Genomic DNA, 15,970 nt, shown 5'->3' on the forward strand with positions numbered 1-15,970 from the left:
GACTCAAGGGTGGGAGGGCTCTTACAGCATTGAGGAGTCCTTGAACCGAGGGCGGCGCGACGTGGAGTGGTGTGTAAACGTCCTCGGACTCCTGCCGGACGTAGAGCATAACGCGTTCCTCGGATTCGTTGCCGCGAAGATGCTGCTGCTGAAGGTGAAGCCGGTTGCCGACCGCCACGCCGGTTCCAAGGCCGGTCTGCTGCATCCCCTGGAGCGCCGAGCCCTGGAGTTCCTGGACCTGCATCAGCAGGGAGTCCTTCTTGTCGTGGATGGAGGTCAGGTTGTCCGGTGGGAAGTGATTGTGGAACTTGAGCGCAGGGAGACTCGGCCTCACGCACGTCGGGTACGGACTGCTCGGCCCCGCTTTTACTCCGCCACCTTCTCCGTTGCTCAGTGACGACGTGTCCGTGTCTCCGCCGGTTGTGCCGCCGCCGCCACCGCCGTAAAATCCGGACAGTTCCATCGGCGAGAACTGCAATTGGCCAACGGTTTTTATACTCGTTTCATATTCAAGAGAACATGGGATATTTCGCGCATACGAAGTGAAGTAAGCTATATTTCCGTAATACGGAGATCAAATCACAATTCAACATGGCGCGCGTCGACTCACTTGGAATTTTATTTCGGCTGTAAAATTTATTTCATTAGTCGATGCTCACCGACAGCTATACCATCTCCAACAAAACGATGGCAAGGGTTGTTCGCGTCTTACTTCACCTCTGAGGAAGGTTCTAACTGCAACGATAAAGCCCGCAAGATTCGCCCATACGCTACGGCGCTCTAATTGAATGGCATGAGCTAATTCTCTCTCGGCGCTTACCTTGTCGATGGTGTGTTCAGCGGGTGGTGAGAAGAGGACCGGGGGCTTATGTAGATCCGCCATGGAGTAGAACTCGCTGCGTTCCGTAACGGAATGGTAGAGCTCGTCTAGCTTCTTTCTTCCAGTGGCCGTCATCTTCCGCTTTGCCGCTCTCCGTTCCTCGTCCCTTGTTTTCCTCTCCGCACCCTGTGCAAGACAGAGAATGATATATTTATTCCATTCATCCACCATCTCTCTCTCTCTTTTCTGCAGTCGGTCTGAATAATCACTGAATCTGATCTATTTTCGTCCTGCGGAAAATCGCACGACTTATCTTCAGCGTCGTCACTCACCTTATCGCAGAACACTTTTATCTGACAGTAGCCCCGATGCGAGGGTGGCGTAGGCGTGTGAGTGTGCGGATGGGGTGGAGGCTCCTCGTACGTGTCAACTTGGATGTGGAGAGGCAGACCTTTCACGCCCTTTTGACTCGAAAAGTCTGTACTCAGACACTGGACCGCCACGTTTATCTGCGAAGTATTTAAGAATCTTGTCAGTACCGAGACATAGATGACCCGATACGTCATGGGAATTCCGAATGATCTCATAATAAATGAAATATTGTGGAGATGTAATGGTTCGAAAAATTTGACACCAAAAATATTTATTACAAAACATAAGGTACATCGATAACGTCGAATGTATTTCAATTCTTCACAGTTGACAAAATCGTCCAAGTACATAAATGGACTTCGTTTAACAGAGATTATCGATTCATCAAAATTTTCATCTGCAAAAACAGATATTGGCAAAAAGGAAGAGCCCTTCCGCTTACCTTGGCAGAAGATTCAACCGGGTTCCAGTAAACGGCAATCGCGTTGTGCGCGACCTCCTCGATGCATCCAACTAAGCCAACGCTGTTCTTCGTATCTGAAAAACATTTCAAGGTATATTCGTTAACTGAGAAAACTAGTAGTTTACTAAAAATAAACGCTAAATGAACCGGCGAGCGTCCAAAAAGCGTATTGTAGTCTAAAGTCTGTATCACCAACCTTGTAAGCCGTTCTTAACGGGTCCCGAAAGCTTGCGCAGAAACGACAACAATATATCCACGATTCAATGATCGACTATCTTCATATCAATCACCATCCACAGCGTTATGTGATAAAGTGATGAAAATTGGCGGACAGTTTCTTAGTGGCAACATTACGACCACTTTCAAATCATACGGGAAGCATATAGCAAACTCGAAGATCATTACAATGAACCAAAAAATGGGAACCAGTCGAGGTTTATCGTCCGAAGGAACGAAGCGCACAATGCAGCACGCGCTCATCTCGCGATCATTGGATTCGAGTGCGTGCGGATGACACAGGTATGAGTAAACAGAATCGACAATGAGTAAACAGACTTACCAGCGTCGAGTATGCGCTGCTTGACCGAATGCTGTCTGCCGTGCCAAAACTGCCACGCCTTTATCTCGTCCTCGGGGCTTTTCTCCTCTCGGAACATCAGCATAACGACGCTCTGTAAGTTTCATTAAGAGTTTTAGGTCGCTTCAAGTGAACCGTACCCATCTTCGGCAGAAACACAAGTACCTACACAGGTATACACTACAGTTACACGACTGAATTGTCGAAGATGGATTCTTGAAAATCGGAAGCTACATAAGTACTTTCAAAGTTTTGTTTGACAGGTGAATTCAGACCCTCGGACGAAACCAATATGGCCGCCATTGACACGCTTCGAATTCAATTTACACCGTAAGATCATTTCACGCATTCAATAGTCATCGATGACTGTTTCAGGGTAAACAAAACTATGGCAAGAGTACTTCAGCTGCGATGATTCCCCCTTCTACACGACTGTTTAAAAACATGAATCCGAATGCTATGCGATCGTCCAACCTATAATTTGTCTGTACGCCAATATCGTGACTTAAATAAGTACGTACAGTATTCTTAGAATGTACGATAATGATGATATATTCGTACCGTATTTATTTTTAAAAAAATAAATAAAAAAAAGGCCGGTATATACGCATGGTTATGCAGCTGCGGCAAAAACGCGAGGCAAGGAAACACCTCAAGTTTCACTGCGTATGCTTGGATATTGTGCGACGTACGTTGCACCGCGGCTGATATATCACGTTATATTACATACGTCTCTTCGTCATATTACATTGTACGCAAGTGGTGTACATGCGCCTACCGAGGTACATACGTAGGTACGTACACATGGGCTGGTGTGTCCGCCAGTGCGGTAGGTAGGCATATCGCAACGTGTAATTCTGCGGAGTTAAACGCAAAGAGATCGGAACGTCCATTGGCTGAACCCTCGCACCGCACAATCGGTATACGTACGTCGGTACACGCATGACTACTTGACTAGAGTGTGTCGGTGAAAGCACGAAAGATTCTACGTCAGAAGAGTGCATTGGTATTACCAACTCGCGGTACGCCGCGTATTTATACGCCTGTGTAATTTACAGGGCGTGTTATACTTGACGAATGGACCTCAAGTACGTATAAGAAAAATACTCTAAATGTACGCGTCCGTGTTCCACCTACACGCGTGTACACTTGTGAGTACAAGTCTTACGTACACGCATAATGTACACGTAAATGCACCGCAAGGTAAGTATTTACTCTAAATAAGTTTACATATTGTTGAACTTAAAGAAGTTGTGTCTACTAAATCTGTAAGCACGTTTATTACACCGAGTGTATACTTCTTACAGTCGTTTGAACTGTTGTCATTTATAATTACCAAGCATGCATTGATTTATCACAGGGATGTTGATTTCCATATGGAACAGAACAAGTTGAAACGTACTACACCGTATAATCGTACCAGTAACTTGACGTCTTTTATTTAATCTACCGTATAACTGCGACGAATTGATCCTGAGTAGTCTATGAACCATAAAACAAAGCAAATTCTCAAAATTTTTCAGTTCGACCGAGCCACCCCATATACGAGAGTTTCGTTTGATCATCAAGCATGCGCGTGAGACGTTACAAAGGCGAAGAGTACGTCGTACGCATCGCGTATGTATACGTATGATACCGCATTATACGCAGGCACTGGTTGAGGTAGCGCGTTCAAGTTTCATCTCATGCGTCTCTGCATGCTTATACGTGCATCGTGCCCTTTTACGCCACACAGTTTTTGTGTTCGTCGAGGCTGCAGCTCAACACCGCGGCAGTTGTTATATATATATATATATATATATATATATATATATATATATATATATATATGTATAAATAAATATATACGTATGTATATACATGCACACGCAAATACGTGTATACGCTCTGCAGCGAGGAGGAGTTTCAGCAGCCTCGCGACTGTCTCAAATTTACGGAATGAGATCGCGAAGTGGAATGCAGGAAAAACCTTAACGCACAGATTCCCCCACTCGCTGTGAAGTAGTATTGAAGCAGCCGGTTGACAGGCATCCTTTCCTACAAGATTGATAAGACGTAAAACGTGACTGAAAATCAAGTATCATGAAAAAGGTGGGCGGTTATCATTTTCAGAATTTTTTTTCCCATTTCCGAAGGCGTGTGATCAGCTAGACACAGAGTAGAAAATAAAAATTCCACGATCCGTCTGACAAATTTCCAAATTTTGCGCATATACCTACGTATTCGCGATGCTTTAACTTTCATAACGGAAGTATTCCTGACCCGTCCTCCCAAAAAAAGAGGGTATCCGGCGCGTGCGATATCGAAGAGGGTCGAAAGCTGGAATTTGTACCGGTACCTACAATAATAAGGTGGGGTAAGGCGATCAAGATACGAAATGAAATAGCTCGGACTCCAAGGAGCCGAGGGAGCGACGACGGTGACAACAAAGTCATTGGTCACGCCCGATTCCACACGTATGCGTTATACGTATTATATAAAATATAGGATGCCGTGTAGAGAGACCGCACCATTGCAAATGCATAAAGTAATACCGAATGCACGTGTGTGCAGGGCGATCGAATCGGCGCGCGCACGTAGAGGTTGGCAGCGATTTTTCGTGATTCGGGTGAATGGGCGAACGGACACGCGTCGCACCCGATTCCGCAGCACACGAATATAAGGCGCCATGTTTTCCTGCAGCATAACCGATACCGCCACGTATCTACGTGTGCACACGATTAAAGCGCACACTGTGCGGATACGTTGCGTTAAAGCGTACAGAGCGCAAGGAGAAATGCTCCTGCGGTGCAGAGCTTTACGATCAACGTCCTCTGCAGCCGCGTCAAGTTTATACATATATGTATGTATAAATGTATCGATATGCGTGCCACATATGCGCGTGCAAGCCCCGATTGCAGATACGTACAGCCTGCGTGCATCGATGCGTGCTGCGGATTTAGTACCACGGATCGCGAATAAGAGGCATGTGCCCTCGAGCTCTCGAAATATGAATCAGTGGATACGTTCCAGGTAGCACACTTGTCACGATCCTGTCGCGAATGTTTTTTAACCGCTCGTAATGTGCTCGCGTGTATTATCAGAGAATATTTTTTTACACGGAGTATTGGCGAGCGTTAATTCACGGACGGTCGTCATTAAGTCTAGCCAATTTCGCAACGAGGATGCAATTTAAACACCGTGTTTTAAGACAGAAGGTACGCGATTTTTTGGCGATTTATTTCAGGAAATATTATGAACGTACGGAATGAAATCGTTGCGTGGGTAATGTAACGCAGGATAACACCAGCTTTCCTGTAATTATGGAATTCAGGGTATCGTAAATAGTGAAAATGTACTTTAGACTGTCGAATACGGGTGGATTTTGATAAAACGTAGCCTCGTAGATGTCCAATTAACATTAACCAGATATAATGCACTCGTAATGATAACAATTGTACAATATTGTGTAACGATTGGTTTGAAAACGTACACGATTTTCTATTCAACGAAATCAGTTGTCTCAATTTTCTACACCGACACTAACAAGACGGCAATAAATAAGCCGTGTGCTACTTGGGTAGCGCAGACGGCGGTTAGCGATAAAGTAGACAGTGTGTCTCTGCCGACGGTGAAACGTCACTCCGTTAAGTCACCGGGATTGACGTGCGAGTTGAATTATTTGAAGTCATGACAGAACTGAGAACTATCGGGAATCGTAAAGAGAGTATAATTGAGCCGATGACCGCGGTTACTGACTTGACAGTGTCGAGAATTACGGGCAAATTACTGTTTCTTACTTACAATTATATACCAGTGATTCATTTTTCGACATTGCTTTTTTTTTTTAAGGTGCCACTGTGACAAATACTAAAAAACAAAAAAAAAAAAAAAACGTCGAAAAATTAACCACCCTGGTATATTGTACACCTATGTATACCAGATGGCGGAATATCAGGGCTTCGCTGTTTGAAATTCAGAGTCAACCGGAACGGGTATTTAATTAAGTACCTGCAACGTTAATTCTCACCGTCGTCGTTGCGATGTTCTGACTTATATCCGACACAGGAGAGCCAGGTTCAGACACGCGTGTTGAAATTAAGGTGATTAGGAGAAGCCGGAGATCCGAGGAATCGTCTCATAACCGGCAATAGAAAACGCCGCTCGATCGTGTCAACGCTTCTAACAGTTCTCATTATATCTATAGATCGGAATCCATTTGCAACGGTTCCGTGGAACGTTTCGACGGTTTATTCTCGGACGAAGATAATTTTGATAATTTATCGGCAAACTATACGCACCGTGTATACTTGTATACATGTTATAATGTTACGTAGTCTTCGAGTCGAGATGCAGCGGCATTTACACGCGGCTCGAATTCGATTGAATCTCTACGAAACTTTATTACACGAATCGGTGTATAACACACACGTTGCACGCGGCGAGTCGGTTTAATTTAATAATTCCACGAGATCTTCAAGACGATTATAACAATTTTATGCGGTATCCATTAACCCAGCTTTATCTCGACGTTCCATTTCACGCGAGTTTAACACGCACCGATGCAGGAAGGCTGGAAGCTTCAAATTTACAAAAAAAAAATAAAAGTTGAACCGAAAAATCAATCGAATGGTATGAAAGCTGAAGAACAATCAAGTCAATTGCTTTATAATTTTTACCCCCTTTTCCATCGAGCTTCCGTTATAATAATTGTGTAAATAAATTCACTTCTTCTGGAATTCCGGTAACGGTGTAATTGTTTTGTGTTTTTATTTTTTTTTTTTAACGTAGATTGAATCCTGCAAATTTTCAAACTCAGCCTTCCATTTGACAAAGCAATTAGAAGGTTTCTAGGGCGGATGATCGCACGCCGATTAATCGTTTTCCCAGCAAGGACGAGGAGTGTTCACCTACCTTAACCGTCTGACCGGACTTGAGGAGCGGCTTGTCTGGATCCGGTATGTAGTCCAAAGCGATGCCGTAAAACTGACCCTTGTTGATGTACGTGATGCGGTCGTCCTCCCGACGCTGCGAGGTGCTGATCGGCGCTTCCAGGTGATATTTGAAACCGTAGGACGAGTAGCTGCGGACAAAAAGGACAATCGATCAAAACTCGCGTCTGAAGACTACTCCTGCTGGCAGATTATTTCTTGGGGAAGATTTTACGATCATCCCCTGGCACGTAGTCGGGATGGATGTAAGTATAAAGGGCTGCCAGAGAGGTGCCAGACCGAACGCGATACGTGGCGGTGAATAACAGGGTGGAATCAAAGATTAAAAGAATCAGAGAAAAAAAGTTTGAAAATAAAAAAAACAAACCAACAAAAAAGAAAAGAAAAAGTAAAACCGTTTGGAAACCGAGGAAAAGAATTGTTTCATTTTCATGTCGCACGGGACGTAAACGATAATTTATTTACTTCGTACCCGGGGAAATATATTTATGTGTATATATTACGCCAATAACAATCATTCGAGATATTTAAATTGGTTAATTATTCCGACGCGGAAGCTTGTACGCCGGACGATCGAATACCGACTTGGAAAAAAAAAATTTATATATTTATTTGATACGTTCCCGCGATCGGATCGAGAGAGAAGCTACATCGATTTTTTATACAATCCACAAAATTCCACGTCAACAAATTGCTCATATTCATGAATTATTCGCGGTTGTTTTTCTTCTCTCGCGTTATTCTTATCTTCTCTTTTTTACATTCAGCGGTTATTTCGATTTCCTGGATTGAGCAATTGCAATTGGAATAATAAATTATTTCTTCTTCTTGTAATTTAAATAAAGTTTCACGGCAGTGGTATGCATGTATACTATATGCCTGTAACTAACCTCGACTCAAGTTATACACCGATCGAGAATCGACGCCAATAAAGGGATAATATTATAAGCCGAGCGAGTAACGCGTCCAATGATGAATTGACCGCGCCTTGACGTTTCAAACTTATTACAGGGAAGTATAATGGACATTACTTCGTGCCGAGATATGCACAGGTCATAACATAACATGCACGCATGCATGATAGTGGCAATTCAACACGTGTATGCAACATTACATTTACTTCTATGTTATGCGGGTAATAAACGATTTGTGAAAGTAGAGACAGTTTATCAAACTCTGCCAGCGGTGAACCGGGGCAATTTGAAGCTACTTTGTCACTGCTTTCAAAGGTTCGATGCCTTGCGCACTTCGTACGGTAGAACGAACAGACAATCTCTGCTCGCACCTTGTATCCCGGAAGTCGTTGTGCCGCATCGATTGTTGTACGCGACTCTTCGGTAATACTTGTGACAATTGGTAAAATTGCACAATTATACGCATCGTGGAAAATGTCGACTCCTAATTTTCCAATTATCGCGTAAATCACGTAGATGCACGTACAAAATCAACCGCGCATGCGCCAAGTAATTCGATCTCATTGGTCGGCGAAATCTTCCCGCGGCGATATTTTTGTCTGCGATGCAGGCGTGCCAACGTGCGCAAAATGTGTACGTTTGAATGTTCAAAGAGCGTAAGCATTAAATTCCGATCGTTCTTTGAAGAGTCAACTTTCCGAACCGACAACAAATGCTTTCCAAACCTTTCCGAGTCGCCAGCTCAATTATTTGAGATTCTAACCTCGAAAATTCGTATCAACTACATCGCCGCCAGGAACCGTTTGACAGCTGAAGACTCGGGATGGCCAGCCTGCATGATTAGCCGATAAAACTCGCGCAAGCGCGGTGGATTTTCAAGTTTCAAGAGATTGTCCCGGTATAAGAGATTTGAATTATGAAATCGAATTTATAATTTTAAATTGAGCTGGTACTAAATTCGGAATAAGTTTCGATCTTTCACTCCGACCGTTAGAAGCCACCAATCGGTATATCATCGATATTATACTTGGATGAGTTCGCCGTATTTCTGAACAAATGGGGGCCAGTATATCACACGTTGTACGAATACGTCGAGATTTATATTAATTTGGTGAATAGATTATTCATACAAATCTACGTAATGTAGATATACAGTATAAGCGCATTCCAGTCAAACGGTGAACAGCGTGTGTATTGGTTTTTCAATAAAGATTGTGCGATGTGACGACATGTTTATTGAATAACATAGTTATCCTTTTTTCTTTCTCTTTACCCCAGACACTTTTTTCGTTCCGATAAAATTCAGTACATACGTTACACGTTCAGTAACTGGTTTACATTAACGAGACTCGAGGTATTGAGAAAAGTCTTCATTTCGATGCTTTCACGTCAAGCATACGCGGCTGGCTGGGATAATTCCCAGCTATATTGCGTCACGGGGCGAACGGATCACAAGGAAAGGAATTGGAAATATTCGAAAACAGTAAAGGTATGAAAAAAAAAAAATAAAATACAGTCAAAGGGACATGCGAGACTGGAAGAAAAAAGAAAGAGAGAGAGAGAAGGAAGGAGAAACAGAAAGTCGAAGCGGCGCGTTTCGCCCGCGTTATCCGAAGGAAGTCGATATCTGTTCACTGAGTGAAACCGTGTATAAAGAAGCGTATAAAGCGTACATATACCACCGCTTCTACTTAGCTTATCGCGCGTCTAGCCTACCGCCAACATTTAATAACGTCGCTTCGCGATATACCGAGCATACAGCCACAAACAACGCCTGCACCGACTAACTACCTAAGCCCGACGTAAGTATTATTATACGTTAACGTTAGCTCCTTCGACCGGCGATACGTCGCGCGTATATTGTATTATGTGTAATCTAAAGGAACTTACGCACACGGATGAACGCCCGGTATAATATAAATGGAACACTTTCGTATTTAATATTTAATGGGACCACGCCGAGCGATAAACCCTCCGACGGGTTAACGCCCTCGAATATGTGTAACATTGCACCGCGTATCGGGGATTTTTGACATCCGATCGGTAATTCCGCCGAATAAAGTCCGCAGCGTCATCTTAAAGCTGGATTTTTACCATTTGGTAAGGTTGTCTTAAAACTCTCGAGAAAGGTTGCGAAATTAAACAGGATTTTCAATTGAGTTGCGATTAGTTTCAGTAGAAAACTAATGAATGCGATGAAGATTTTAGCGAAGTAATTTCCTACTCGATAATTTGTGGCACGGTTTAAATTATAGAACCCTTTTCTTTTTTTTACAAACTCCTGCAAATTCGTTGATAGGTTGTCCAATTTCGACGAGTAACGGCTGCATCAATTCTGGGTAAATCACCTGATCTAATCTAATAACCTATGGATGTACATATATTTTTTTTTATTTTTTGAAACTGAAACGTTAGTTTCTCACATTCACAACCGGTATTGATTTCGCACAAGTCGTTTTTACGGTAATTTTCGACCCATTAGTAAATTCTTAATTTGCAAACAAAACGAGCTATGATTTGTTGAAGTTTGATTTACGTATACGTATCCAAATAAAACTTCCAATATAGTGTAGGAAATTCAGTGAAGAAATTATTTTTAACAGCGGCAGGCATCCGTGGCTAATAAATTCCTGCGCAACGGTTAACGCACTCACATTTTTGGTATCTGAATCTTGTCAGCGTCGTTTTGTCGGCCAAAGTCGTGCCAAGGTCTCGATCTTGGCGGATTTTGGGATGCGTTCGGATTGCTCGCACCCGATGCTACGAGTCCTCCGCTCCCACCCCGTTGGACTTGGACCTGGCCGTGGCCCTGCTGGAGCTGGAGTTGAAGGGGCTGGTGATGAACGACCGCCCCGTTTTCGAGGACCACGGCTGTCCCGGCGACAGGACCTCCGGGACAGAGTTCCGTGTAATCGAAGGACGTCTGAAAAGAAGTAAGATAACGATCTTAGTACTTGTACAATGTATATTTGATAGGGTGATGCTGAATTGAGCCACGCATGCAGTGGCTGCAGTGAAGAAATCGTTCCAGGTATTCTTAGACAGCTAAAAAGAATATTACTTTATGTAACAAGGGAATAAAGTTGAAGATTATTCCCGCCGGTGGATTTACCGCCCGAGCGAAGCGATCGATTGTGACATACGTCCCGGTTTTCAGGTGAGAAAAGTTGACATTACGATTGATTCGAGAGTAAAAAGTATAAAAAATCATTCGGGGATGATTAATTTCACTTGTACAGATGATCTGCAAGGTGTAAATGCGGTAAGGTTAGAAAAAATCGTAATTGCATGCGTATAATAGACAGGCTCTATTATTGGGGATAATTTCAATCTGCACGGTTGTTAAAATAGGCCGTTAAATCACGATGACGATTTCTTGCGGGCTCCGCGAAGTGCGGCATTAGTGATATAATAGTCTGAAGAGAGGAGGTGAAATTGAGGCAAACAAGAGAGGAGCTGGCAGCTGAGGAGGAAGAAGAAGAAGAAGAAGAAGAGCCGGCGCTTCGAAAGATTGCAACTGTTGCAGTACTCGCAGACCAGATTGCCTGGACGCGGATGAAAGATAAAAGAAAAGGAAACGAGCGCGGCTTCGGTGCAGCGGGATCTTCAAGTACGGCTCGTAAAATGGTAAATTGAAGCGAGTGCGGATTTAACGCGCATCTCTTCTTCAGGTTCTGCGGTCTCGTAAAGCGAACCGCGTTCATGCGTGCGCTCCTCACTTGGCGACAATTTCGACGTTTATGAAAGGATTGCGTCTCTATTAATACTTTACGAGCCGCGGTTCCGGCCCATTCCACCGTCTCTTCTCTCTTTCTCTCTCCCTTGGCTCTCTGCTCTTTTATTATCATCATTATCGACTCACTGTTCGCTTTACCTTGCGGTGGGATCCGATGAAGCAGTTCAATTTAACCGCCACCGTCTCGATATTACGCGCTTGTACTTCTTTACAACTAACTGCAGCGTTAAATTATCCAAGGTTTACTATTGTAGGTAAATGAAAGCGAAAAAAATCGGGTCCGCTTGAGATATTGCGTTTTTATGATTGTTAACGCGTTTTTCGTTATAAAAATTTGGGAACAGATTATAGTTAACAAAATCTTTCGAGGGACATTTTAATTTCTGCTCGGGTAAAATCGCACTCTTGTACAGAAAATGTCGAAAGAAAAGTCTTACAGAATATTCACGCACTCCAAATTTTCTTAGGTGAAATATAATTTCTGCCTGAGTGGCTAGATTTTCACTCCCGTGAGAGGAAGAAAGTGAAATTTCATATTTTGTACAAACGAAGTTAATAAGAAGTAACAATTTTCGAATAACCGACTTGTTCTATTAGAAAATTTACCGTGTCGATAAAAGTCAACGCCATTTTTTATAAAATTCAACAGCATCGGTGTAAGCTGTGATTTTTAAAATCAACACCCAAATGCGGTGTGGATTTCTATTGGGATCTGAAATATCGAAGTACATCTGGTGGCAGGAAAATGTACTCCACTTTTATAAGCGGATAGTAATTAATTATAAACATTCTTCTTCAAACAATATTTCACGCGGTATTAACTCAACGTTCGTGAACAGAAAATCATTAATCAATTGCAAAAAAGTTCCTATCTCTTTTTGTTCATCACGTCTATACTTTGGATCCTAATTAAACATTTTCGATCTTCCATTCACCGTCCGTCTTTCTAACAGTGTTACATCTCCTTAAAGAGATGCTATAATACTCGATTAAAAGCAGAATATTTCGACACATACATTTGTTCAGAGTTACATGTCGAATTGGGATGTGACGCTCTTTTTTGCATTCAAAATTTGTAAACTTGGACATTCGTAAGCATGCCAGTCTACATCTGTAAGTTGATTGAACGAAAAAAAAAAAAATTATTGTAGATTTTACACCTGCCGTGGTAAATACATGGACACGGAACTTTTTTGGCCTTAAAGCTACAGCAATTGTGGCAAGATCTGCAAGTCGGATAAAAATAGTTACAAAAACGTTAGTAAGAGTTTCGATATGCTCAAGTGGATTTACCGCAATTGATGTAGAGTATACTCCGAAAAAGTGCTGTCCATGTATTCACCACACAGATGTAAAATCTACATTAAGCTTTTTCGACCTCCCCTGAACGATCTTTCATCCATAGCAACAAGCAAAGGGTGACGCAATTAAAAAATTGGCACTTTAGAGTTGGGACCATATTTGTATTTCCAAACTTCGAATCTATATAAGCTTGAAAAGTGACATATCTGTAGTTGAAAAATTGGTGGTCACAGCTCAGACAACATCAGTTACACAACTTCCATAAGCATGCAAAACTTTTTGCTCATAGTTATTTCCTTCTACTAAAAAACGACAATTTTCTTAGTTGCGTCACCATAGTCGCCGAGGGTTGCGATCAACGCCCAGCGCCTCTTTTCATGGAAAAACTGACCTGATGAAGAGCAGTCGGTGGCGGATGATGATCCTGCCTCGGAGTAACGGCGTCGGCACCAATGCCGGAATCGGGGCTTGGCAGGTCGACGGTGAGAGCTTTGCTGCTGCTGGAGGATGACCTTATCGTGTGGGTGACGGCGTAGGAGCTCGGGACGACGTCGTACCGGGTGTAGGACGCGGTCGTCGTCGGTAACGACGAGGAACCCGAGGAGGGAAGCGGCGGAAGGGTGTCTCCTGTGACGTAGACCGCGGTTCCCTCCTGCTGGAGTCCCGCACCCCCCGAAGACCCGGAGGAGTAGGCGGCCGACTGCAACCTGGGACTGCAGGAGGAGTAGGGGTCGTAGGGGCTGCCGTATTGCTGGACCTGGAGCTGGTGCTGGTGGTGGTACATGGCCGAGTGGTCGGCCGGCGGTGTCGGGCTGTCCTGGGCCTTGTGCCGTTTGTTGCTGGACTGCTGGCCCCGCGACGAGCTCAGGTCCTCCGGCTCTCGTTTCACACCGGAAACGCCCCCGGGGCCGGAATCGTGCCGCTGCATCGACTGCGGACTCAGTGGCAGACCGCTGGGCATACTCTGGACCCCCGGACTGTGCGACTGGTTGTACTGGTGGAGGAAGTGGTGGAGTTCTCCGCTGCCGGATGACTCCGGGCCCGTCTCCATGCGGTTCGATGATCCCGAACCCTGCGGCTCCTGCACCAGCAGCTTCTGGCCCATCACACCCCTTCGGACACATAACGATACGATGGTTTAGTCTAAGTGTGATGTATGATGTTGGCGGTTTTGACTGCTAAGGTGAATGGCCCAAGTAACGAACGAGTCACAATTAACCCTGGTCACTTGCACGAGGTCCAGTTGACCCCAGAACCGTAGAATTTTTAAGTGAGCGTGCTTGAATCAGGATTGTTTGTGCGAGTAAGATGAGGAATGATTGAAAAAAGTTTGGGGTCTCAGAGACCCCGCGTATGTATTACATGTTGTTTTAATTTTTTTGATTCAAGAATTTCTCCCACATCCTCTATCGTTTTTTGCTAAAATTAAGATCGGAGTCTATTTCTGAATTGTTAAATTTTTACACAGAATTTTTTTCAAGTCGTAAGGTAATGTTGTGTAGAGTAATAATATTCCAAGATTGGCTAGGGTCTCGGTAACCCCATGTAAGTAATGCGAAAATTTCCATACGTGCAAGTCACTAGGATCAATTAACAATCCGACATTTTCCGATAGACATTTGGTTATGGATTGCTTTATTTCCTTTGTATCGCTAATGCAAAACCGACAAATAAAAGTGCACTTTTCTAACTTATCGACCAAAGGAATTTAAGACTAATTACTAATTTCAACAGGTTATAAATTCGGCTTAAAAAATCCGCATTTCTATGTATTCGGTCATTAACTGGGACAGTGAATTTAGGACGTGTCCGAGTTACTGACTGGCGTTCTGTAACCTAAACGGTTTTCAGTTTTCTCCAACTTCATCCGAAATTCTGCGCGAGTATATTGAATTCTTGTCGTTTGTTCATCAAATAGGTGTAAATGGAGCTGAGCGAATATCAATTAGAAGTATAATAAATATTTTTTGGATTGATTCGTAAGTGAAGGAAATGTATTTTTGATTCAAAGTTTATCGTCATTTGATTCGACCAATGAAAGATAAGAAAAAAAAAAATAATCAAGAAAGATAGCCTTAATGGAAATTGATTTGAGTGATAAAGTGTAACCATATTTTATATTGTATACTTTGAATAGTCGAAACATATTTTTTTCGTCGTGTTTGCAAAAAATTAAACGTCTAATCGAAAATTCAAAACAAGTTATTGGTGTGGAGATACTCTAATGATCATGTACATAAATATTCAAATTAGATATTAAAACGGATGCAGTTATAAGCGTTTCGTGTATCTCGAAAATAGCGATTTTGGTAGAATTATTCTACATGTTGTACTGATGTGTATATATTTTAATATAACGCAACCAAAAAAGTATCGTTACGCACAATTTTTCGATTTCGGATTTTATCGATTCAATTTTTTTTTTGTTAGTTAAACGCAGCATGTTTCTCTCTGGTTTTTAATCAAACATGACATTATCTCCTCTGAGTGAAACTCAACTTTGAAAGAACCTCGTGAAAACTGACCTAAATAGACTCGATCAGGGTACTTTAATTTTTGAGACTGCAAATGAATTTAAAGTAGAAAAACAGAATTGAATCAGGTATATATGTATACCCAACTTCAAATCTCGATTTCTACAATGATTCGCGGTTTACGATTTCTCAGAATTTCTTCAAACCAAGCGTACGAATACGAAACGCTGTAGGCGTTTTATTATTTATACATTTTCAACTGTGCATGACGTGACTGAACATTTAACCACAGCAAATACAGCTTTGAGCAACGCTACAGGATTACAACAGGACCTGATTTATGAGAGAACAATTTTTTTTCCTCGTTTCAGATTGAGGTAT

At 42.8% G+C, this 15,970-nt stretch overlaps 1 protein-coding gene across 2 annotated transcripts in view; it reads right to left on the bottom strand.

The window, feature by feature from the left end:
* The window catches only part of LOC124298884 (protein grainyhead), a 71,894-nt gene that overhangs the window by 6,920 nt on the left and 49,004 nt on the right, over positions 1–15,970 (bottom strand). For both annotated transcript variants that reach the window (XM_046751927.1, XM_046752735.1), the window contains exons 5-12: positions 13,507–14,227; positions 10,732–11,000; positions 7,126–7,294; positions 2,215–2,326; positions 1,635–1,729; positions 1,153–1,329; positions 821–1,006; positions 26–472 (exon numbers count right to left, since the gene is read on the bottom strand). In XM_046751927.1, the coding sequence (XP_046607883.1) occupies positions 26–472; positions 821–1,006; positions 1,153–1,329; positions 1,635–1,729; positions 2,215–2,326; positions 7,126–7,294; positions 10,732–11,000; positions 13,507–14,227 (2,176 nt within the window). The remainder of the gene's footprint in view (positions 1–25; positions 473–820; positions 1,007–1,152; positions 1,330–1,634; positions 1,730–2,214; positions 2,327–7,125; positions 7,295–10,731; positions 11,001–13,506; positions 14,228–15,970) is intronic.

This window comes from Neodiprion virginianus, chromosome 1 (genome assembly GCF_021901495.1).
Source record: "Neodiprion virginianus isolate iyNeoVirg1 chromosome 1, iyNeoVirg1.1, whole genome shotgun sequence".
Lineage (NCBI taxonomy): Eukaryota > Metazoa > Arthropoda > Insecta > Hymenoptera > Diprionidae > Neodiprion > Neodiprion virginianus.